This window comes from Lynx rufus, unplaced genomic scaffold (assembly GCF_022079265.1).
Source record: "Lynx rufus isolate CCGP_SWC_20201006 ecotype Redwood Valley unplaced genomic scaffold, mLynRuf1.p SCAF_40, whole genome shotgun sequence".
Classification (NCBI taxonomy): domain Eukaryota; kingdom Metazoa; phylum Chordata; class Mammalia; order Carnivora; family Felidae; genus Lynx; species Lynx rufus.
The window spans coordinates 628,611-652,502 of record NW_025814857.1 but is presented as its reverse complement, the minus strand read 5'-3'; the positions used below and the strand labels follow the sequence as shown (position 1 = coordinate 652,502).

At 38.7% G+C, this 23,892-nt stretch overlaps 1 protein-coding gene across 1 annotated transcript in view; it reads right to left on the bottom strand.

Annotated features, from left to right (window-relative positions):
* GABRA3 (gamma-aminobutyric acid type A receptor subunit alpha3) overlaps positions 1-23,892 on the bottom strand; it is a 214,033-nt gene that overhangs the window by 175,640 nt on the left and 14,501 nt on the right. Inside the window, exon 2 of the mRNA XM_047097768.1 lies at positions 8,777-8,898. Within this exon, the coding sequence (XP_046953724.1) occupies positions 8,777-8,898 (122 nt within the window). The remainder of the gene's footprint in view (positions 1-8,776; positions 8,899-23,892) is intronic.

Below are 23,892 nucleotides of genomic sequence, written 5' to 3'. Positions count from 1 at the left end.
GGACAGCAGAGAATCTCTTGCTACAGACATCAGGGGACTAAGGAACAGTCACAAGGAGCTGAAAAACGCTTTAAAGGAAATGGAAAACAAAATGCAAACCACCACGGCTCGGATGGAAGAGGCAGAGGAGAGAATAGGTGAACTAGAAGATAAAGTTATGGAAAAAGAGGAAGCTGAGAAAAAGAGAGATAAAAGAATCCAGGAGTATGAGGGGAAAATTAGAGAACTAAGTGATACACTAAAAAGAAATAATATACGCATAATTGGTATCCCAGAGGAGGAAGAGAGAGGGAAAGGTGCTGAAGGGGTACTTGAAGAAATAATAGCTGAGAACTTCCCTGAACTGGGGAAGGAAAAAGGCATTGAAATCCAAGAGGCACAGAGAACTCCCTTCAGACGTAACTTGAATCGATCTTCTGCACGACATATCAAAGTGAAACTGGCAAAATACAAGGATAAAGAGAAAATTCTGAAAGCAGCAAGGGGTAAACGTGCCCTCACATATAAAGGGAGACCTATAAGACTCGTGACTGATCTCTCTTTTGAAACTTGGCAGGCCAGAAAGAATTGGCATGAGATTTTCAGTGTGCTAGACAGAAAAAATATGCAGCCGAGAATCCTTTATCCAGCAAGTCTGTCATTTAGAATAGAAGGAGAGATAAAGGTCTTCCCAAACAAACAAAAACTGAAGGAATTTGTCACCACTAAACCAGCCCTACAAGAGATCCTAAGGGGGACCCTGTGAGACAAAGTACCAGAGACATCACTACAAGCATAAAACAGACAGACATCACAATGACTCTAAACCCGTATCTTTCTATAATAACACTGAATGTAAATGGATTAAATGCGCCAACCAAAAGACATAGGGTATCAGAATGGATAAAAAAACAAGACCCATCTATTTGCTGTCTACAAGAGACTCATTTTAGACCTGAGGACACCTTTAGATTCAGAGTGAGGGGATGGAGAACTATTTATCATGCTACTGGAAGCCAGAAGAAAGCTGGAGTAGCCATACTTATATCAGACAAACTAGACTTTAAATTAAAGGCTGTAACAAGAGATGAAGAAGGACATTATATAATAGTTACAGGGTCTATCCATCAGGAAGAGCTAACAATTATAAATGTCTATGCGCCGAATACCGGAGCCCCCAAATATATAAAACAATTACTCATAAACAGAAGCAACCTTATTGATAAGAATGTGGTAATTGCTGGGGAATTTAACACCCCACTTACAGAAATGGATAGATCATCTAGACACACGGTCAATAAAGAAACAAGGGCCCTGAATGAGACACTGGATCAGATGGACTTGACAGATATATTTAGAACTCTGCATCCCAAAGCAACAGAATATACTTTCTTCTCGAGTGCACATGGAACATTCTCCAAGATAGATCATATACTGGGTCACAAAACAGCCCTTCATAAGTTTACAAGAATTGAAATTATACCATGCATACTTTCAGACCACAATGCTATGAAGCTTGAAATCAACCACAGGAAAAAGTCTGGAAAACCTCCAAAAGCATGGAGGTTAAAGAACACCCTACTAACGAATGAGTGGGTCAACCAGGCAATTAGAGAAGAAATCAAATAATATATGGAAACAAACGAAAATGAAAATACAACAATGCAAACGCTTTGGGACGCAGTGAAGGCAGTCCTGAGAGGAAAATACATTGCAATCCAGGCCTATCTCAAGAAACAAGAAAAATCCCAAATACAAAATCTAACAGCACACCTAAAGGAAATAGAAGCAGAACAGCAAAGGCAGCCTAAACCCAGCAGAAGAAGAGAGATAATAAAGATCAGAGCAGAAATAAACAATATAGAATCTAAAAAAACTGTAGAGCAGATCAACGAAACCAAGAGTTGGTTTTTTGAAAAAATAAACAAAATTGACAAACCTCTAGCCAGGCTTCTCAAAAAGAAAAGGGAGATGACCCAAATAGATAAAATCATGAATGAAAATGGAATGATTACAACCAATCCCTCAGAGATACAAACAATTATCAGGGAATACTATGAAAAATTATATGCCAACAAATTGGACAACCTGGAAGAAATGGACAAATTCCTGAACACCCACACTCTTCCAAAACTCAATCAGGAGGAAATAGAAAGCTTGAACAGACCCATAACCAGCGAAGAAATTGAATCGGTTATCAAAAATCTCCCAACAAATAAGAGTCCAGGACCAGATGGCTTCCCAGGGGAGTTCTACCAGACGTTTAAAGCAGAGATAATACCTATCCTTCTCAAGCTATTCCAAGAAATAGAAAGGGAAGGAAAACTTCCAGACTCATTCTATGAAGCCAGTATTACTTTGATTCCTAAACCAGACAGAGACCCAGTAAAAAAAGAGAACTACAGGCCAATATCCCTGATGAATATGGATGCCAAAATTCTCAATAAGATACTAGCAAATCGAATTCAACAGCATATAAAAAGAATTATTCACCATGATCAAGTGGGATTCATTCCTGGGATGCAGGGCTGGTTCAACATTCGCAAATCAATCAACGTGATACATCACATTAACAAAAAAAAAGAGAAGAACCATATGATCCTGTCAATCGATGCAGAAAAGGCCTTTGACAAAATCCAGCACCCTTTCTTAATAAAAACCCTTGAGAAAGTCGGGATAGAAGGAACATACTTAAAGATCATAAAAGCCATTTATGAAAAGCCCACAGCTAACATCATCCTCAACGGGGAAAAACTGAGAGCTTTTTCCCTGAGATCAGGAACACGACAGGGATGCCCACTCTCACCGTTGTTGTTTAACATAGTGCTGGAAGTTCTAGCATCAGCAATCAGGCAACAAAAGGAAATCAAAGGCATCAAAATTGGCAAAGATGAAGTCAAGCTTTCGCTTTTTGCAGATGACATGATATTATACATGGAAAATCCGATAGACTCCACCAAAAGTCTGCTAGAACTGATACATGAATTCAGCAAAGTTGCAGGATACAAAATCAATGTACAGAAATCAGTTGCATTCTTATACACTAACAACGAAGCAACAGAAAGACAAATAAAGAAACTGATCCCATTCACAATTGCACCAAGAAGCATAAAATACCTAGGAATAAATCTAACCAAAGATGTAAAGGATCTGTATGCTGAAAACTATAGAAAGCTTATGAAGGTAATTGAAGAAGATTTAAAGAAATGGAAAGACATTCCCTGCTCATGGATTGGAAAAATAAATATTGTCAAAATGTCAATACTACCCAAAGCTATCTACACATTCAATGCAATCCCAATCAAAATTGCACCAGCATTCTTCTCCAAACTACAACAAGCAATCCTAAAATTCATATGGAACCACAAAAGGCCCCGAATAGCCAAAGGAATTTTGAAGAAGAAGACCAAAGCAGGAGGCATCACAATCCCAGACTTCAGCCTCTACTACAAAGCTGTCATCATCAAGACAGCATGGTATTGGCACAAAAACAGACACACAGACCAATGGAATAGAATAGAAACCCCAGAACTAGACCCACAAACATATGGCCAACTCATCTTTGACAAAGCAGGAAAGAACATCCAATGGAAAAAAGACAGCCTCTTTAACAAATGGTGCTGGGAGAACTGGACAGCAACATGCAGAAGGTTGAAACTAGACCACTTTCTCACACCATTTACAAAAATAAACTCAAAATGGATAAAGGACCTAAATGTGAGACAGGAAACCATCAGAACCTTAGAGGAGAAAGCAGGAAAAGACCTCTCTGACCTCAGCCGTAGCAATCTCTTACTCGACACATCCCCAAAGGCAAGGGAATTAAAAGCAAAAGTGAATTACTGGGAGGGACCTTATGAAGATAAAAAGCTTCTGCACAGCAAAGGAAACAACCAACAAAACTAAAAGGCAACCAACGGAATGGGAAAAGATATTTGCAAATGACATATCGGACAAAGGGCTAGTATCTAAAATCTATAAAGAGCTCACCAAACTCCACACCCGAAAAACAAATAACCCAGTGAAGAAATGGGCAGAAAACATGAATAGACACTTCTCTAAAGAAGACATCCAGATGGCCAACAGGCACATGAAAAGATGTTCAGCGTCGCTCCTTATCAGGGAAATACAAATCAAAACCACACTCAGGTATCACCTCACGCCAGTCAGAGTGGCCAAAATGAACAAATCAGGAGACTATAGATGCTGGAGAGGATGTAGAGAAACGGGAACCCTCTTGCACTGTTGGTGGGAATGCAAATTGGTGCAGCCGCTCTGGAAAGCAGTGTGGAGGTTCCTCAGAAAATTAAAAATAGACCTACCCTATGACCCAGCAATAGCACTGCTAGGAATCTACCCAAGGGATACAGGAGTACTGATGCATAGGGGCACTTGTACCCCAATGTTCATAGCAGCACTCTCAACAATAGCCAAATTATGGAAAGAGCCTAAATGTCCATCAACTGATGAATGGATAAAGAAATTGTGGTTTATATACACAATGGAATACTACGTGGCAATGAGAAAAAATGAAATATGGCCTTTTGTAGCAACGTGGATGGAACTGGAGAGTGTGATGCTAAGTGAAATAAGCCATACAGAGAAAGACAGATACCATATGGTTTCACTCTTATGTGGATCCTGAGAAACTTAACAGGAACCCATGGGGGAGGGGAAGGAAAAAAAAAAAAAAAAAAAGGACGTTAGGGTGGGAGAGAGCCAAAGCATAAGAGACTGTTAAAAACTGAGAACAAACTGAGGGTTGATGGGGGGTGGGAGGGAGGGGCGGGTGGGTGATGGGTATTGAGGAGGGCACCTTTTGGGATGAGCACTGGGTGTTGTATGGAAACCAATTTGTCAATAAACTTCATATAAAAAAAAAATAAAGTACATTAACTCTGGTTACAGAATTATAGATTGACAGTTTTTTTCCAGTTCTTCAAAGCTGTCACTAACTACATTCTTGCTTGCTTATTTCTGACAAGAAGCAAAATTGTCCCTCTATACATAATGTTTATTTTTCCTTCCAATATTTTACTTAAATTCAAGTTACTTTATATAAAGTGTAGTACTGGTTTCAGGGATAGACTTTAGTGATTCATCACCTACATACAACACCCAATATTCATCATAACAAGTCCCCTCCTTAATGTGTATCATCCAGTTAAGCCCATTGCCCGACCCACATCCCCTTTAGCAAGCCTCAGTTTGTTCTCTATAGTTAACAGTATTTTATGGTTTGCTGCCCTCTGCCATTTTATTTTATTTTATTTTATTTTATTTTATTTTATTTTATTTTATTTTATTTTATTTTATTTTATTTTATTTTATTTTTTTATTTTATTTTTCCTTCTTTTCCCCTATGTTCACCTGTTTTGTTTCTTAAACTCCACATATGAGTAAAATCATATGGTATTTGTCTTTCTCTGACAGACTTATTTCACTTAGCATAATACACTCTAATTCCACCCAACTCATTGCAAATGGCAAGATTTCATTCCTTTTGATGGACGAGTAATATTTTATTGTATACCACATCTTCTTTATTCATTCATCAGTTGATGGAAATTTGGGCTCTTTCCATAGTTCACCTATTGTTGATAATGCTTCTATAAACCCTGGGGTGCAAGTGCCCCTTTAAATCAGTGTTTTTATATCCTTTGGATAACTACGTAGTAGTGCAATTGCTGAGTCATAGGGTAGTTCTATTTTTAACCTTTTCAGGAACTTCCATACAGTCTTCCAGAATGGCTGTACCAGTTTGCATTCCCACCAGCAGGGTAGAAGTGTTCCCCTTTCTCCACATCCCCACCAACATTTGCTGTTTCCTTAGGGTAGTTCTATTTTTAACCTTTGCAGGAATCTCCATACTGTCTTCCAGAGTGGCTGCTCCAGTTTGCATTCCTACCAACAGGGTAGAAGTGTCTCTATTTCTCCACATCCTCACCAACATTTGTTGTTTCCTAACTTGTTAATTTTAGCCACAATGTTTTGTTTTACTCTGTTTGCTTTGAAGATGTTCTCTTTATATAAAGGGGAGCAGAAAATTTATTTGAAAAAAAAATGGTCAAAAACATTCTAAATTTGATAAAAGTTTTAATTCTCTCAAACCAAGAAGGTCAACAAATAAGAAACATGAGTAGGGGTGCCTGGGTGACTCAGCCAGTTAAGCGTCCGACTTTGGCTCAGGTCATGATCTTGCAATTCCTGGGTCTGAGCCCCACATTGGGCTCTGTGCTGACAGCTTAGGGCTTGGATCCTGCTTTGGATTCTGTGTCTCCCTCTCTCTCTGCCCCTACCCCACTCTCACTCTGTCTCTCTCTATCTCTCTCTCTCTCAAAAATAAATAAAACATTAAAAAATAAGAAGCATGAATAAAATTTCACAAAGGGATATGATCAAATAGCTTAAAACTAGTGATAAAGGTAAATCTGGTCCCTGTTACTCTATGTTAGCCAGAAGCCAAAAGCTCCACCCATATTTTTCATGGGTAGTCAAATTCTACTTGTCTACAACCAATTAACTTCCACCTACTCCCCTGCTTTCTTTGTTCCAAGCACACTTCAAAAGAAACAGAATAAAACAAAATAGTACTGTCCCTCTTCCAACGTCCCTTATTGTAGAAAGTAGCACCACTCAGTCATCCATGCCAACAACCTAGAAGTTATCTTTTTCTCCCTCCTTTTACCAGACCCATAATTTAATGTCACCAAATTCTCTACATTCCCACAGCCATCACTTTCATCCTGGACAACTGCAATTGATTTGTAACTGGTCTTCTATTCCTCAGGAATATTGTCCTGATCCAATCATTATTTATACCAAAGCAAGTGTCATACATCCTTCATCTAAAAACAACAACAACAAAAACTGCAAACATATCTTCAACTTTACTTAATAAGTGAGTTTATTATAATGGTATGGATATAGTAATTCCAACACCATTTTATGTATTTTGTAGGACGGAGAAAATGAGTAAATCAATGAATGCTGTGTTGAACTGAACTTAATGGTATCAGTACAAACTCATTATACATGCACACACACATATTTGTACATATGTATGTGTGTGTATGTATATACAGAAATATATACAGGTATGTGTATATATGTGTATATATTATGTGTGTCTATATACACACACACACACAATATACACATGTTATATAGATATATGTAAATACATATGAATATACATTAAATTTTTAATTTTTTTATTTTCTAATTCTGTCTGATGAAAGTTTCTAAAAGCAATGACACCCTACTAGCAATGAATACACCTAGCACTCAGAAGTTGAACTTTAAATATACTGTAATTTCCCACAAAAATGTGCCATGTATTCTTGGAAAAAGTGGCTGCTTCCTGGGAAGGGAATAAGGGAAAATTACAAGATAAATATGGAATATACTGTTATGCCAAAAAGTAAAAAGGTGCCCCAAATATGTGAAGAACAGATCAAAAGGAAACAGAAGCCAGCTTGAATAGGCTTCTGCTAGGCAAATATGGAAAATTATGGACATAAATTCTAATTAAAATGAATAATATTAATGGATTACAATTCATTGAATAAAATATGAATCCATATATTGATGATAATAGTTACCTAATTAAAGAGAAGGGTTTTTTTCCTTACAATAGAATACCATCTAATAAATATAGAGGAATAATACATTTAGAAAATCACCATTTGCAACCATAACAGTTATTATTCATGTAAGAATATTTAATAGTTTCTATAATGATTGCATGCAACCTGAATTAGGAATATAATAATCTCAAGTACTTCCTCACAAATTACTTATAGATTATAAGCTTAAAAAAAAGGTGATTTTAAACTGGAATAACTTCGTGAACATCAAAGTGAACATTACCAATAATGGGCCAAATAGACATCATATCCCTTTTGGAAAAATGCACTAAGAAAGATATGATTAAATCTGTGTATTTCCTCTAAAAATGAATAAGGAAAATCTAATGCCATGAAAGACAAAGAAAATCTGAGTAAATTATACCAAATTATAGGCTGAAGATATGTGAAAATAAATGCTATGCATAATCCTGGACTGAATCCTATATCAATGGAAAATGCTATATAGAACACTTTTGGGACAAGTGGCAAAAATTGAATATCAACTACAGATCAGAACACAGTATAATGTCAGGTTACATTTTCTGAATTTATAATTGCATTGTAATTTTGTAAATTAATTTATTTGTTCTAAGGAAAAGCACATTGAAGTATTTAGGGACAAAGGGGTATGATATCTGCAACTAGTTCTCAAATGGTTCAGGAAAAAATCAAACTCATACATTTGCATACTTGCCATTTAAGTATAGCCCATGATGTACTCTGATGCATTTATCTCATTGTGATCATATGGCTAATGATACTAAACTAATGGCCAACCAAGATCCCACCTAGGCAGCAGGTTGCTCCTCATTGGAAGTTCAGGCTGACATGTGCTGAGGGTTTTGAGAGCAAAGGTATGTTTCCCAGATATGCCGGGGCCAAACCTCCCATTTAGGCAGGGATTGGTCTTTTGATACCAGAAATGGGCTTTGTCAAATATTAGTGTATATTACATGCCTTTAGCTAAGTGAAATTCAGAATTTTCCAAAACCATACCAGAGAGATTGACCATTGAAGTGAAAGGTTAGAACTAATTTCTACTGCTCAGAGGGAAGAAACTTAACTTTACACTAAACCCATTGGTCAAGGAAGTGCTGAAGTTACCTTAAGAATCTTTCTTTTTAGATGACAATAGCCAAGAAAGGGATCTTAAAATAGTAACTGACCTCCAAGACCAGGTCGCAGCCGGTTGTCATAGCCATCTAGAAGACGATCTAAGATTCTGGTAAATATAGTGATGTTGTCAGTGCTGTCATCAGGAATATCTGGGGCGTGCTTAGGAGAGAGCCTGCGACAGTGGAAGAAACAGAGATGGAAAATAATAGTTCTTAATAGGAAACACTTGCATGTGTAAACACTTTAAAACAATTTCAATCAATAGACTGGGCCAACTAAATAGCCCTGTATCTTAACCAAATCAGCACTTCCTACTTGCTATGATGATTACCTGTGTAAAAGGCAGACAGTGGTCACTATACTTGAACTCTTACTATAGCATTGACAAGAGATTTATCAAACATGTGCTCCAGCCCCAACTCAACAGTGGAGAAATGCAAGCAGAAATTGTTAATACAATGTTCTGGGGAACAGTCGGTGGCATAAAGTTATACATCAAATTTTGGTGCATGAACGAACAGTCCTCAAAGTTAAAAAAGAAAAATTGTGTTACAAAAAACTTACCCCACTTCTGGCTGAGAGAAGCATAAGTTCACAGAATAATAGAATCAGACTGTTGGAGTGTGTTTATTCTACCTACCCACCACCTTATGGAGATAGGGTAACAAAACAATAGTACTCCATTAAATGTTAAAGCTACCGGGACTCTTAAGAGATTCCTTAATTTTGCTCATTTTATACATGGAGAAATAAGCTCAAAGAGGGGACCATCAAATTTGCCCACAAATTTGAAATTTGAAAGGCAGAAATAGGACTAGAATCCAAGTTTTCCGATTTTCTAGTGACCCTCAGCTACCTCCTGCTTCTCCAGTTTGGATGCCTTCTGTAAACCTTTCCAAACACTAGGCACTTTGCCAACCACCTACTCAGGCCCAGGTTTACTGATACTCTCACTTTATGAGGAGGGTCTTGTTGTGGTTTGACAGGACTAAAAATGAAACTCTCTGGGTAGTTTAAGAGAAAAGGGGATATAACTAAAGAAATGGCTGTTGCCAAGGATCAAAAAGCATGGTGTAGAATCAACTAATAAACTAGGAGTCAGAAATCCTGGATTCTACTGCCAGCTGTATTCATGAATTAAAGTAGATAATGAAGCAAGATACAATACTGTATCTCCTTAAGTCTGTTTTCACCATTCCTACCTTGGACCCAGAAGGTTTCCATTAATAGGTATAACTGTTCCTAGCATCCAATTAGTCAAATCGATAAGAAGGGCACCCGGGTGGCTCAGTCAGTTGAGCAACCAAATCTTGGTTTTGGCTCAGGTCATGATCTCACAGTAGTGAGATCGAGCCCTACATTGGGCATGGAGTCTGCTTAAGATTCTCTCTTTCTCCTTCTGCCCCTCTCCTCTGTTCTTTCTCTCAATAAATAAATAAATAAATAAATAAATAATACATACATACATACATACATACATAAGATAATAGTTGAGAAGGAGTCATAAGACAGAGTCAGTATGTCTTCCCACAAATATATATTCTTAGTGGCAAGAAAAGTTCATTTTATTTTTAAAAAGACCTGAGAAAAATCTACAGAATAGAAACATCAAAATTGAATGGTTCTCACTCTAAACTGCCATTCTCCAGCAGATAACTTTGAAAAAGTCATTTTGGACCTCAACTTCCTTAATTCATAAATCTAATTCAATTCACTTAATTATTCAATACATCTTTATTGAGAATCAACTATGTGCCTCTACTTTGGGTACTGTGATAGAGCATAATAAAGATAAAACAAGGTGAGTAATCTTTTCCCTGATTACAGGGTTGCTGAGGGAATCAAATGATAAAATAGTTACACATGGAAGGAAAAAGAGACCTAAGCTTAAAAAGTCTAGAGACATGTATTTGAATTTTTTAGTGTGACCATAGGAAAGTCATATAACACCTCTAATAGCTTTCTCATATTTCAAATTAAAATAACTTCACAGATAGATTGCATTAACATTAAATAATATATTAAAATTGTCAGGCTTAATGTTTAATATGTGGAAGTATTCAAAGTTTGTTTTCTCTTTTTTGAAATAGTACTGTAGGGGCGCCTGGGTGGCGCAGTCGGTTGGGCGTCCGACTTCAGCCAGGTCACGATCTCGCAGTCTGTGAGTTCGAGCCCCGCGTCAGGCTCTGGGCTGATGGCTCAGAGCCTGGAGCCTGTTTCCGATTCTGTGTCTCCCTCTCTCTCTGCCCCTCCCCCGTTCATGCTCTGTCTCTCTCTGTCCCAAAAATAAATAAACGTTGGAAAAAAAATTAAAAAAAAAAAGAAATAGTACTGTATGCACTTGAATGCATTATTCAAATGCAAATAGTAACAAATATATTGGCACACCCATCAACCAAAACCCATAAAGAAAACTTTGGCCAGAGAGGCACTGGAACCCAGTGACAAGTAGAGATGATTGTCTGGTTTAGTGGACAGAGCACTAGAAGTGATACAAATACCTTACTGGGAAGGGGGTGGGGGGATAAGGGAACTATAGCACAGAGCTAACAAACTGGCATTAATATGCTAAAGAGATAAATACAGGCAACCTTCAGGTGACAGCTCAATACACCAATATTCTGAATTGGTCTTACATGGGCTGTGGAGAGAGAGGCTCAATTGATTTTGTGCACACCACTTTCTCATTATCCTTCAACTTTCACTGTGGGGACTCTTAGCTGTGATTAGCCTAATTTGATTTCTAGGAAATAGGTCAATAAATTGTATGAAAAACAATTTCTTGGATTACTGAAAGCAGATAGAAAGGAGAATTCTCACAGAGTCATAGATGAGCTATAAAGGGCTTCAGAAATTATTTACTCCAGGTGGATTGATAGATGGGAATTCTAAAGCCCCTGAACATAATTTTTAACCACCCTGAATGTTAATGGAAAAGCTAAGATTTGGGACCAGAATTCTTGAATATGAGGCCAATACACTATGCCACCTCTCTTACTAAAATACTAACTTCCATGACAATGCATTTCCATTCATTGCCGATGTGTTAATTATGCTAGCAGCATTCTACACTAATAATTTTTAAACTTTTAAGTAAAAAAAAATCAATGCTAAATATCACTCTAATACAAATTTCAATAGATTTCTCTATGATTTTGTCTTTGGTTACTGCTATTTTTTTTCTCCTAACGTGCACTAAATTATTTCATGGGGAACTGGAACATGGTTTAATCTAGAACCCAAGTCAGAACTCTCTTCTTCAATAACTCAACTGCAACAAGCTAAAAATGCTCTAGTTTGTTCCAATCCAAAGAAGTTTGGGAGAACAACAAAGAATCATGGTATATCAGGATTATGGGAGAGCCTTAGAGATCATATATTTTTTTTCATTTTACAGATGAAGCACCTAAGACACTGATGAGAGGAAGAAATTCTTCAAAGCCACATACTTATTAGGTTGATAAAACTGATGCACCCATGACTGTTTTGCCTCATGTCTGTTATTACCAGTTGGATTTAATATCAATAATCCATCATTTAAACATTAAAATCATGTTACTAATATACTATGTGTAGGTAAGGTTGATTTAGTCAATTTTTTAGTTCTAAACATGGAATAGTGGTAAGTCCATAGGATTAGGATCAAATGAGCAGAGTTTTAGTCCTGGCCTTGCCAATAACTGATTGTGTAACATATTTCCTCGTAAGATGGGGATAATAATTTCCTACCTTAGAAAGTTTATGGAAGAAATAAGTAAATAATACAATGAACAAAAATTCACTTTGCAAATGGTAAAGTTCCATATACATTGAGGGTTGTTCATTCCTTTCTCTGCCCCCCCCAAAAAAAAACTTCTGAAAATGTAATGAGACACTTTTGAAAGACAGGCACTTTTTTGTACACATTTTTGTGTGGACATAGGTTTCCATTTCTCTTGGGGAGATATCTATGGGTAGAAATGCTAAGTCATAGGGTTATTCTGTTAAACCCTTTTTAAAACATTTCTTTTTAACTGAAGTGATATTCACATAAAATTAACCAGTTTAAAGTGAACAATTCAGTGGCATTCAATATATTCACAATGTTGGGAAACTACCACCTCTACATAAATCTAAAAAATTTTCATCACCCCAGAAGAAAATCATGTAAACATTAAGCACATGCTTGTTATTCTCTCTGTCCTGCAGCCCCTGGCAACCACCAATCTGCATTCTATCTCTATGGATTTAGCCATTCAAGATATTTCATATAAATGTTATCATACAATATATAGTCTTTTGTGTCTGGCTTCTTTCACTTAACATGTTTTCCAGGTTCATCCACATTATAGCATATTTCAGTACTTCATTTTTGAGGCTGAATAATATTGTATTATATGTATATACCACAATTTGTTTATTAGGCACTCATCTATTAATGGATATTTATGCATTTTCTACCTTTTGGCTATTGTGAATATTGATGCTGTGAAAATGAGTGTACAATTCTTCTTGGTATTCACCTAGTAGTGAAATTGCTGGGTCATATGGAAATGCCATGTTTAACTTTTTGAAGAAGTGGCAAACTGTTTTCCACAGTAGCTGCACCATTTTTCATTCCCACCAACTATATAAAAGGGATCCAATTTTTCCAAGTATTTGCCAATGCTTCTTACTTTCCCTCTTTTTTAAAATAAACTTATGTATTTAAATTCAAGTTTGCTTTTTAAATTTTTTATTATATTAAATTTATTTTCAAATTAGTTTCCATACAACACCCAGTGCTCATCCCAAAAGATGCCCTCTTCAATGCCCATCACCTACCCTTCCCTCCCTCCCACCCCCCATCAACCCTCAGTTTGTTCTCAGTTTTTAACAGTCTCTTATGCTTTGGCTCTCTCTCCGACCCTAACCTCTTTTTTTTTTCTTTTTTTTTCCTTCCCCTCCCCCATGGGTTTCTGTTAAGTTTGTCAGGATCCACATAAGAGTGAAACCATATGGTATCTGTCTTTCTCTGTATGGCTTATTTCACTTAGCATCACACTCTCCAGTTCCATCCACGTTGCTACAAAAGGCCATATTTCATTTTTTCTCATTGCCACGTAGTACTCCATTGTGTATATAAACCACAATTTCTTTATCCATTCATCGGTTGATGGACATTTAGGCTTTTTCCACAATTTGGCTATTGTTGAGAGTGCTGCTACAAACATTGGGGTACAAGTGCCCCTATGCATCAGCACTCCTGTATCCCTTGGGTAAATTCCTAGCAGTGCTACTGCTGGGTCATAGGGTAGGACTATTTTTACTTTTTTGAGAAACCTCCACACTGTTTTCCAGAGTGGCTGCACCAATTTGCATTCCCACCAACAGTGCAAGAGGGTTTCTGTTTCTCCACATCCTCGCCAGCATCTATAGTCTCCTGATTTCTTCACTTTGGCCACTCTGACTGGCGTGAGGTAATATCTGAGTGTGGTTTTGATTTGTATTTCCCTGATGAGGAGCGACGTTGAGCATCTTTTCATGTGCCTGTTGGCCATCCGGATGCCTTCTTTAGAGAAGTGTCTATTCATGTTTTCTGCCCATTTCTTCACTGGGTTATTTGTTTTTTGGGTGTGGAGTTTGGTGACCTCTTTATAGATTTTGGATACTAGCCCTTTGTCCGATATGTCGTTTGCAAATATCTTTTCCCATTCCGTTGGTTGCCTTTTAGTTTTGCTGACTGTTTCCTTTGCTGTGCAGATTTTTATCTTCATGAGGTCACAATAGTTCATTTTTGCTTTTAATTCCATTGACATTGGGGATGTGTCAAATAAGAAATTGCTGTGGCTGAGGTCAGAGAGGTCTTTTCCTGCTTTCTCCTCTAGGGTTTTGATGGTTTCCTGTCTCACATTCAAGTACTTTATCCATTTTGAGTTTATTTTTGTGAATGGTGTAAGAAAGTGGTCTAGTTTCATTCTTCTGCAAGTTGCTGTCCAGTTTTCCCAGCACCATCTGTTAAAGAGACTGTCTTTTTACCACTGGATATTCTTTCCTGCTTTGTCAAAGATTAGTTGGCCATACTTTGGGGGTCTAGTTCTGGGGATTCTATTCTATTTCATTGGTCCATGTGTCTGTTTTGGTGCCAATACCATGCTGTCTTGATGATTACAGCTTTGTAGTAGAGGCTAAAGTCTTGGATTGTGATGCCTCCTGCTTTGGTCTTCTTCAAAATTACTTTGGCTATTCGGGGCCTTCTGTGGTTCTATATGAATTTTAGGACTGCTTGTTCTAGCTTTCAGAAGAATGCTGGTGCAATTTTGATTGGGATTTCATTGAATATGTAGATAGCTTTGGGTAGTATTGACATTTTGACAATATTTATTCTTCCAACCCATGAGCATGGAATGTTTTTCCTTTTCTTTATATCTTTTTCAATTTCCCTCATAAGCTTTCTATAGTTTTCAGCATACACATCTTGTACATATTTGGTTAGATTTATTCCTAGGTATTGTATGCTTCTTGGTGCAATTGGGAATGGGATCAGTTTCTTTATTTGTCTTTCTGTTGCTTCATTATTAGTGTATAACAATGCAACTGATTTCTGTACATTGATTTTGTATCCTGCGACTTTGCTAAACTCATGTATCAGTTCCAGCAGACTTTGGTGGAACCTATAGGATTTTCCATGTATGATATCATGTCATCTGCAAAAAGTGAAAGCTTAACTTCATCTTTGCCAATTTTGATGCCTTTGATTTCCTTTTCTTGTCTAATTGCTGATGCTAGAACTTCCAACCCTATGTTAAACAACAGCTGTGAGAGTGGACATCCCTGTCGTGTTCCTGATCTCAGGGGGAAAGCTCTCAGTTTTTTCCCCACTGAGGATGATATTAGCTGTGGGCTTTTTATAAATGGATTTTATGATGTTTATGTATATTCCTTCTATCCTGACTTTCTCGGGGGGGTTTATTAAGAAAGGATGCTGAATTTTGTCAAATGCCTTTTCTGCATCGATTGGCAGGGTCATATGGTTCTTAACTTTTCTTTTATTAATGTGATGTATCATGTCGATTGATTTGCGAATGCTGAACCAGCCCTGCACCCCGGAATGAATTCCACTTGATCATGGTGAATAATTCTTTTTATATGCTGTTGAATTTGATTTGCTAGTATCTTATTGAGAATTTTTGCATCCATATTCATCAGGGATATTGGCCTGTAGTTCTCTTTTTTTACAGGGTCTCTGTATGGTTTAGGAAACAAAGTAATACTGGCTTCATAGAATGAATCTGGAAGTTTTCCTTCCCTTTCTATTTTTTGGAATAGCTTGAGAAGGATAGGTATTATCTCTGCTTTAAACGTCTGGTAGAATTCCCCAGGGAAGCCATCTGGTCCTGGATGCATATTTGTTGGGAGATTTTGATAATTGATTCAATTTCTTCGCTGGTAATGGGTCTGTTCAAGCTTTCTCTTTCCTCCTGTTTGAGTTTTGGAAGAGTGTGGGTGTTTAGGAATTTGTCCATTTCTTCCAGGTTGTCCAATTTGTTGGCATATAATTTTTCATAGTATTCCCTGATAATTGCTTGTATTTCTGAGGGATTGGTTGTAATAGTTCCATTTTCATTCCTGATTTTATCTATTTGAGTCATCTCCCTTTTCTTTTTGAGAAGCCTGGCTAGAGATTTATCAATTTTGTTTATTTTTTCAAAAAACCAACTCTTGGTTTCATTGATCTGCTCTACAGTTTTTTTTTTAGATACTATACTGTTTATTTCTGCTCTGATCTTTATTATTTCTCTTCTTCTGGTGGGTTTGGGATGTCTTTGCTGCTCTGCTTCTATTTCCTTTAGGTGTGCTGTTAGATTTTGTATTTGGGATTTTTCTTGTTTCTTGAGATAGGCCTGGATTGCAATGTATTTTTCTCTCAGGACTTCCTTCTCTGCATCCCAAAACATTTGGATTGTTGTCTTTTCATTTTCGTTTGTTTCCATATATTTTTAAATTTCTTCTCTCATTGCCTGGTTGACCCATTCATTCTTTAGTAGGGTGTTCTTTAACCTCCATGCTTTTGGAAGTTTTCCAGACTTTTCTCCTGTGGTTGATTTCAAGCTTCATAGCATTGTGGTCTGAAAGTATGCATGGTATAATTTCAATTCTTGTATAGTTATGAAGGGCTGTTTTGTGACCCAGTATATGATCTATCTTGGAGAATGTTCCATGTACACTCGAGAAGAAAGTATATTCTGTTGCTTTGGGATGCAGAGTTCTAAATATATCTGTCAAGTCCATTTGATCCAATGTATCATTCAGGGCCCTTGTTTCTTTATTGACCATGTGTCTAGATGATCTATCCATTGCTGTGAGTGGGGAGTCAAAGTCCCCTGAAATTACCACATTCTTATCAATAAGGTTGCTTATGTTTGTGAGTAATTGTTTTACATATTTGGGGGCTCCCGTATTCAGTGCATAGACATTTATAATTGTTAGTTCTTCTTGATGGATAGACCCTGTAATTATTATATAATGCCCTTCTTCATCTCTTGTTCCAGCCTTTAATTTATTTTTTTTAATTTTTTTTCAACGTTTATTTATTTTTGGGACAGAGAGAGACAGAGCATGAACAGGGGAGGGGCAGAGAGAGAGGAAGACACAGAATCGGAAACAGGCTCCAGGCTCCGAGCCATCAGCCCAGAGCCTGACGCGGGGCTCGAACTCACAGACCGCGAGATCATGACCTGGCTGAAGTCGGACGCTTAACCGACTGCGCCACCCAGGCGCCCCCCAGCCTTTAATTTAAAGTCTAGTTTGTCTGATAGAAGTATGGCTACTCCAGCTTTCTTTTGGCTTCCAGCAGCATGATACATAGTTCTCCATCCCCTCACTTTCAATCTGAAGGTGTCCTCAGGTCTAAAATGAGTCTCTTGTAGACAGCAAATAGATGGGTCTTGTGTTTTTATCCATTCTGATACCCTATGTCTTTTGGTTGGCGCATTTAGTCCATTGACATTCAGTGTTATTATAGAGAGATATGGGTTTAGAGTCATTGTGATATCTGTAGGTTTCATTCTTGTAGCGATGTCTCTGGTACTTTGTGTCACAGGATCCCCCTTAGGATCTCTTGTAGGGCTGGTTTAGTGGTGACGAATCCCTTCAGTTTTTGTTTGTTTGGGAAGACCTTTATCTCTCCTTCTATCCTAAATGACAGACTTGCTGGATAGAGGATTCTCGGCTGCATATTTTTTCTGTTCATCACATTGCAGATTTCTTGCCATTCCTTTCTGGCTTGCCAAGTTTCAGTAGAGAGATCGGTCATGAGTCCTATAGGTCTCCCTTTATATGTTAGAGCACATTTATCCCTAGCTGCTTTCAGAATTTTCTCTTTATCCTTGTATTTTGCCAATTTCACTATGACATGTCATGCAGAAGATCGATTCAAGTTATGTCTGAAGGGAGTTCTCTGTGCCTTTTGGATTTCAATGCCTTTTTCCTTCCCCAGACCAGGGAAGTTCTCAGCTATGATTTCTTCAAGTACACCTTCGCACATTTCCCTCTCTCTTCCTCCTCTGGAATACCAATTATGCATAGATTATTTCTCTTTAGTGCATCACTTAGTTCTCTCATTTTCCCCTCATACTCCTGGATTTTTTTTATCTTGTTCTCAGCTTCTTCTTTTTCCATAATTTTATCTTCTAGTTCACCTATTCTCTCCTCTGCCTCTTCAATCTGATGTGGTCATCCCCATTTTATTTTGCAGCTCATTAATGGCATTTTTTAGCTCCTCCTGGCTGTTCCTTAGTCCCTTGATCTCTGTAGCAATAGATTCTCTGCCGTCCTTTATACTGTTTTCAAGCCTAGCGATTAATTTTATGACTATTATTCTAAATTCACTTTCTGTTATATTGTTTAAATCGTTTTTGATCAGTTCATTAGCTGTCGTTATTTCCTGGAGGTTTTTTTGACGGGAATTCTTCCATTTCATCATTTTGGATAGTCCCTGGTGTGGTGCAGATCTGCAGGGCACTTCCCCTGTGCTGTCTTGAATAACTTGCGTTGGTGGGCGGGGCTGCAGTCAGACCTGATGTCTGCCCCCAGCCCACCGCTGGGGCCACAGTCAGACTGGTGTGTCCCTTCTCTCCCCCTCTCCTAGGGGCAGGATTCACTGTGGGGTGGCGTGGCCCGTCTGGGCTACTTGCACACCGCCAGGCTTGTGGTGCTGGGGATCTGGCGTATTAGCTGGGGTGGATCAGCAAGGTGCACAGGGGTGGGAGGGGCAGGCTCAGCTCACTTTTCCTTCAGAAGTCCGCTTCGGGGAGAGGCCCTGCAGCACCGAGAGGGAGTCAGACCCATCGGAGGGATGGATCCGCAGAAGCACAGTGTTGGGTGTTTGCACGGTGCAAGCAAGTTCCCTGGCAGGAACTGGTTCCCTTTGGGATTTTGGCTGGAGGATGGGCGAGGGAGATGGAGCTGGCGAGCACCTTTGTTCTCCACCAAGCTGCGCTCTGTTGTCCGGGGCTCAACAACTCTCCCTCCCGTTGTCCTCCAGCCCTCCCGCTCTCTGAGCAGAGCTGTTAACTTATAACCTTCCAGATGTTAAGTCCCGCTTGCTGTCTGAACACACTCCATCCAGCCCCTCTGCTTTTGCAAGCCAGATTCGGGGGCTCTGCTTTGCCAGCGGGCTGCCCCTCTGCCCTGGCTCCCTCCCGCCAGTCCGTGTAGTGCGCACCACCTCTCTGCCCTTCCTACCCTCTTCCGTGGACCTCTTGTCTACGCTTGGCTTTGGAAAATCCGTTCTACTAGTCTTCTGGCAATTTTCTGGGTTATTTAGGCAGGTGTGGGTGGAATCTAAGTGATCTGCAGGACGTGATGAGCTCAGAGTCCTCCTACGCTGCCATCTTCCCCAAGTTCTCTAAATTCAAGTTTGTTAACATGCAGTGTAGTATTGCTTTCAGGAGTAGAACTCAGTGATTCATCTCTTACATTTAACACCCAGTGCTCATCTCAACAAGTGCACTCCTTAATGCCCAGTCTTAATGGGCTCATTTAGCCCATCCTCCCACCCACCTCCCTCTAGCATCATTATTCATAATAGCCAAAATATGGAAACAGCCCAAATGTCCATCAACTGATGAACAAATAAACAAAATGTAGTATATCAAAAAAAAGTGGTAAAAATAATTTTTCTTTTTTCTTTTTTTTAAAAAGGGGCACCTGGGTGGCTCAGTAGGTTAAGCGACCAACTTAGGCTCAGGTCATGATCTCACAGTTCATGGATTCGAGCCCTGAGTCAGTGTCCGTGCTGACAGCTTAGAGCCTGGAGCCTGCTTCAGAATCTGTGTCTCCCTCTGTCTCTCTGCCCCTCCCCCACTCATGCTCTGTTTCTGTCTCTCAAAAATGAATAAACATTATTTTTTTTTAAAAAAAAGAAGTGGTATGTATGTACATATGTACATGTGTGTGTGCATAAAAGGGAATAAAATCTTGCCACTTGCAACAAAATGGATGGAGCTAGATATTATAATGCTAAGCAAAATAAGCCAGTTAGAGAAAGACAAATACCATATGACTTCACACATATGTAGAATAAGAAACAAATGAACAAAGGAAAAAGAGACACAAACCAAGAAACAGATTCTTAACTATAGAAAACTAATTGTTACCATGGGGGAGGTGGGTGGCGGATGGGTGAAATAGGCGATAGGGATCAAAGGGTACACTTATGATGAGCACTGAGTAGTGTAAAAAATTGCTAAATTACTATATTGTACACCTGAAACTAATATAACACTGTATGCTAATGATACTGGAATTAAAATAACAAAAAATAGAGGAAAAGAGACTGAGTCTACCAGGGAGAAACCAGAACAACCTGAGGGGCCATAGGTGGGTTATTGTGCACTGGGGGAGATAAAAAGGGCCATGTAGGCACAGAGGGGAGGGATCCCCTTCTGTGGAGAGACAAAGGGAAGAGAAAGAGCAGCTGGGGAAGTGTAGGAGTGTGTCTAGATGAGAGAAAATACCTCTAACCGGGACAGAGAGCCATCCCATCTCTAACTGCAGGTTACAGGATCTATAACTGCGATCCCATCTTGGGACTGGGGCCAGCTGCCCTGTTCGTTCACCTGGGGAGGAGGGGAGACACCTCTGGGTTTAGTAGTAGATCAGGGGCACAGTCCACAGCAGGAGAAACTGGTCCCTTCCCCTGCAGTGCTGCAGAACAGGACAAAACCAGCCAGGATCACATATCAGGAGGTGCTTCCCCAGTACCAGGGTGCACGGAGTGGGAATTTAAATCCCAACCAAGCCCTGGGGCAAAGGAGTCGGCAGAGTGAGACAGATAGCCTCCTCGGTGCATCCAGGGTACAGTGAGGATGGCTCCAAAGGAGTGATTTGGGACACTGGGTTATGGAGAAGAGGATGAGGGGGTTGCCATTTTTCTCCCCACCAAAACAGAGCCTCAGGGATTAGTCCATTGGCCCACAGTGGAGGCAGGGCCAGCCTACAACAAACCACACCCCTCCATGCTGGGTAACTGTGTATCTGCTGGAGTGGGATAGTCGCTGTGGAACCAGAAGAATCCCTCCTCCAGATCAGAGCTGCTTTACTTCTTGGATTAATTCTAGGACAATTCTTGATATATAGATATATCCCCCCCCCATTTCTTCTCCTTATCTCTTCCCTCCTCTAGGCTGGTTACTCTGGTGATTGCTTTGTTTAAACAGATATTTAATCCATTCTCTTGGTACATGTTCTACACCTCCTTCTTTACATTCCTTTCTCTCTCTCTGGAATAATCAAGCCATAAAGTTTCTCTATCTGGGTAACTTTATCTTCGTTTCTTTTTCCCTGCCTCCTTCCCTATTTTCCTTTCTCTCTCTCTGGATTAAGCCTTTTAGTCTCTTTGCCTGGTCAATGCTTATTTTTTTCTCCCCCCCCCACCCCTGCCACTGTCATTTCTCTCTTTGTATGTGCTCTTGCCTCAGCACCACCTCCACCCTGTTCTTTACTTATGCTGTTGTTTCTGGTTTTTTGTTTTCGGATTGTTTTTCATTTTTTTGTTTTTGTTTGTTTGCTTGTTTTCTTTTATTTGTTTGTGTGTTTGCATGTTTTTGTTTCCTGGTTGTCTGTTTGTTTTCAATTCCAGGACTACTTCAAGGAACAAATCAAAGCACACATGGTGGAGGGTCCAAAACATCACTACGAGTAGGGAAATAAAATAACCAAAGTCACAACAACAAAGAGCAAGTAACATTCTCAAAAAAAAAAAAAAACACTTCCTCTTTAATATAGCAGTGCTCGCAGGTGCAGAGCACATAACAAGATTTTAAAACTCACAAGGAACAGGAAATTAGCCAAATGATGAAAAGGAAGAATTCCCTCAAAAGAAATTCCAGGAATAGGTAACAGCTAAAGAATTGATCAAAACAAATATAAGCAACTTAACTAAACAAGAAACTAGAATACTGGTCATAAAATTAATCACTGGGCTTCAAAAAGCATAGAGGACAGCAGAGAATCTATTGCTACAGAGATCAAGGGACTAAAAAATAGTCATGATGAATTAAGCAATGCTATAAATGAGGTGCAAAATAAAATGGAGGTAGCCACAGCACGGATTGAAGAGGCAGAGGGGAGAATAGGTGAATTAGAAGATAAAATTATGGAAAAAGAGGAAGCTGAGAAACAGAGAGATGAAAAAATCCAGTATTATGAGGAGAGAATTAGAGAACTAAGTGATTCAAAAGCAGAACAATACACATATCATAGGAATTCCAGAAGAAGAGAGAGAAAACGGCTGAAGTTGTACTTGAACAAATCATAGCTGAGAACTTTCCCAATCTGGGGAAGGAAACAGGCATTGAACTCCAAAGGCACAGAGAACTCCCTTCAGATGTAACTTAAATAGATCTTCTGCACAATATATCATAGTGAAACTGGCAAAATACAAGGAAAGATAAAATTCTGAAAGAAGCTAGGGATAAATGGACTGTAACATACAAAGGTAGACACATAAGGGTGGTAGCAGACCTATCTACTGAAACCTGGCAGGCCAGAAAGGAATGGCAGGAAATCTTCAATATGATGAACAGGAAAAATATGCAGCCAAGACTCCTTTATTCAGCAAGCCTGTCATTCAGAATAGAAGAAGAAATAAAGGTTTTCCCAAACCAACAAAAACTGAAGGAATTCATCACCACTAAACCAGCCCCACAAGAGATCCTAAGGGAGTCTCTGTAAGTGACATGTTGCAAGTATCACAAAGTACCAGAGACATCATAATGAGCATGAACCCTACAGATAACAAAATGACTCTAAACCTATATCTTTAAACAACAAAACTGAATGAAAATGGACTAAATGCTTCAACCAAAAGACATAGGGTATCAAAATGCATAAAAAAAGAAACAAGACCCACGTATTTTCTGTCTACAGGAGACTCATTTTAGACCTGAGAACACCTTCAGATTGAAAGTGAGGGAATGGACATCCATCTATCATGCTACTGGAAGTCAAAAGAAAGCTGGAGTAGCCATACATATATAAGATAAACCAGACTTTAAATTAAAGGCTGCAACAAGAAATGAAGGACATTATATAATAATTGAGGGTCTATCCATTAGGAAGAGCAAACAATTATAAATGTCTATTCACTGAATTTGGGAGCACTGAAATACATAAAAAAAATAATCACAAACATAAGCAATCTTATTGATAAGAATGTGGTAATTGCAAGGAAATTTAATGCTCCACTTACAACAATGGACAGATCATTTAGACAGAGAATCAGTGAAGAAACAATGGCCCTGAATGATACATTGGACCAGGTGACTTGACAGATATATTTAGAACTCTACATCCCAAAGCAGCAAAATATACTTTCTTCTCAAGTGCACATGGAATATTCTCGAAGATAGATCACATACTGGGTCACAAAACAGCCCTCAATAACTATAAAAGAATTGAGATCACACCATGCATACTTTAAGATCACAATGCTATGAAACTTGAAATCAAACACAGGAAAAAGTCTGGTAATCCTCCAAATGCATGGAGGTTAAAGAGAATTCTACTAAAGAATGAATGGGTCAACCAGGCAATTAGAGAAGAAATTTAAAAATACATGAAACAAATGAAAATGAAAATACAACAATCCAAACGCTTTGGGATGCAGCAAAGGCATTCCTAAGAGGAAAATACATTGCAATCC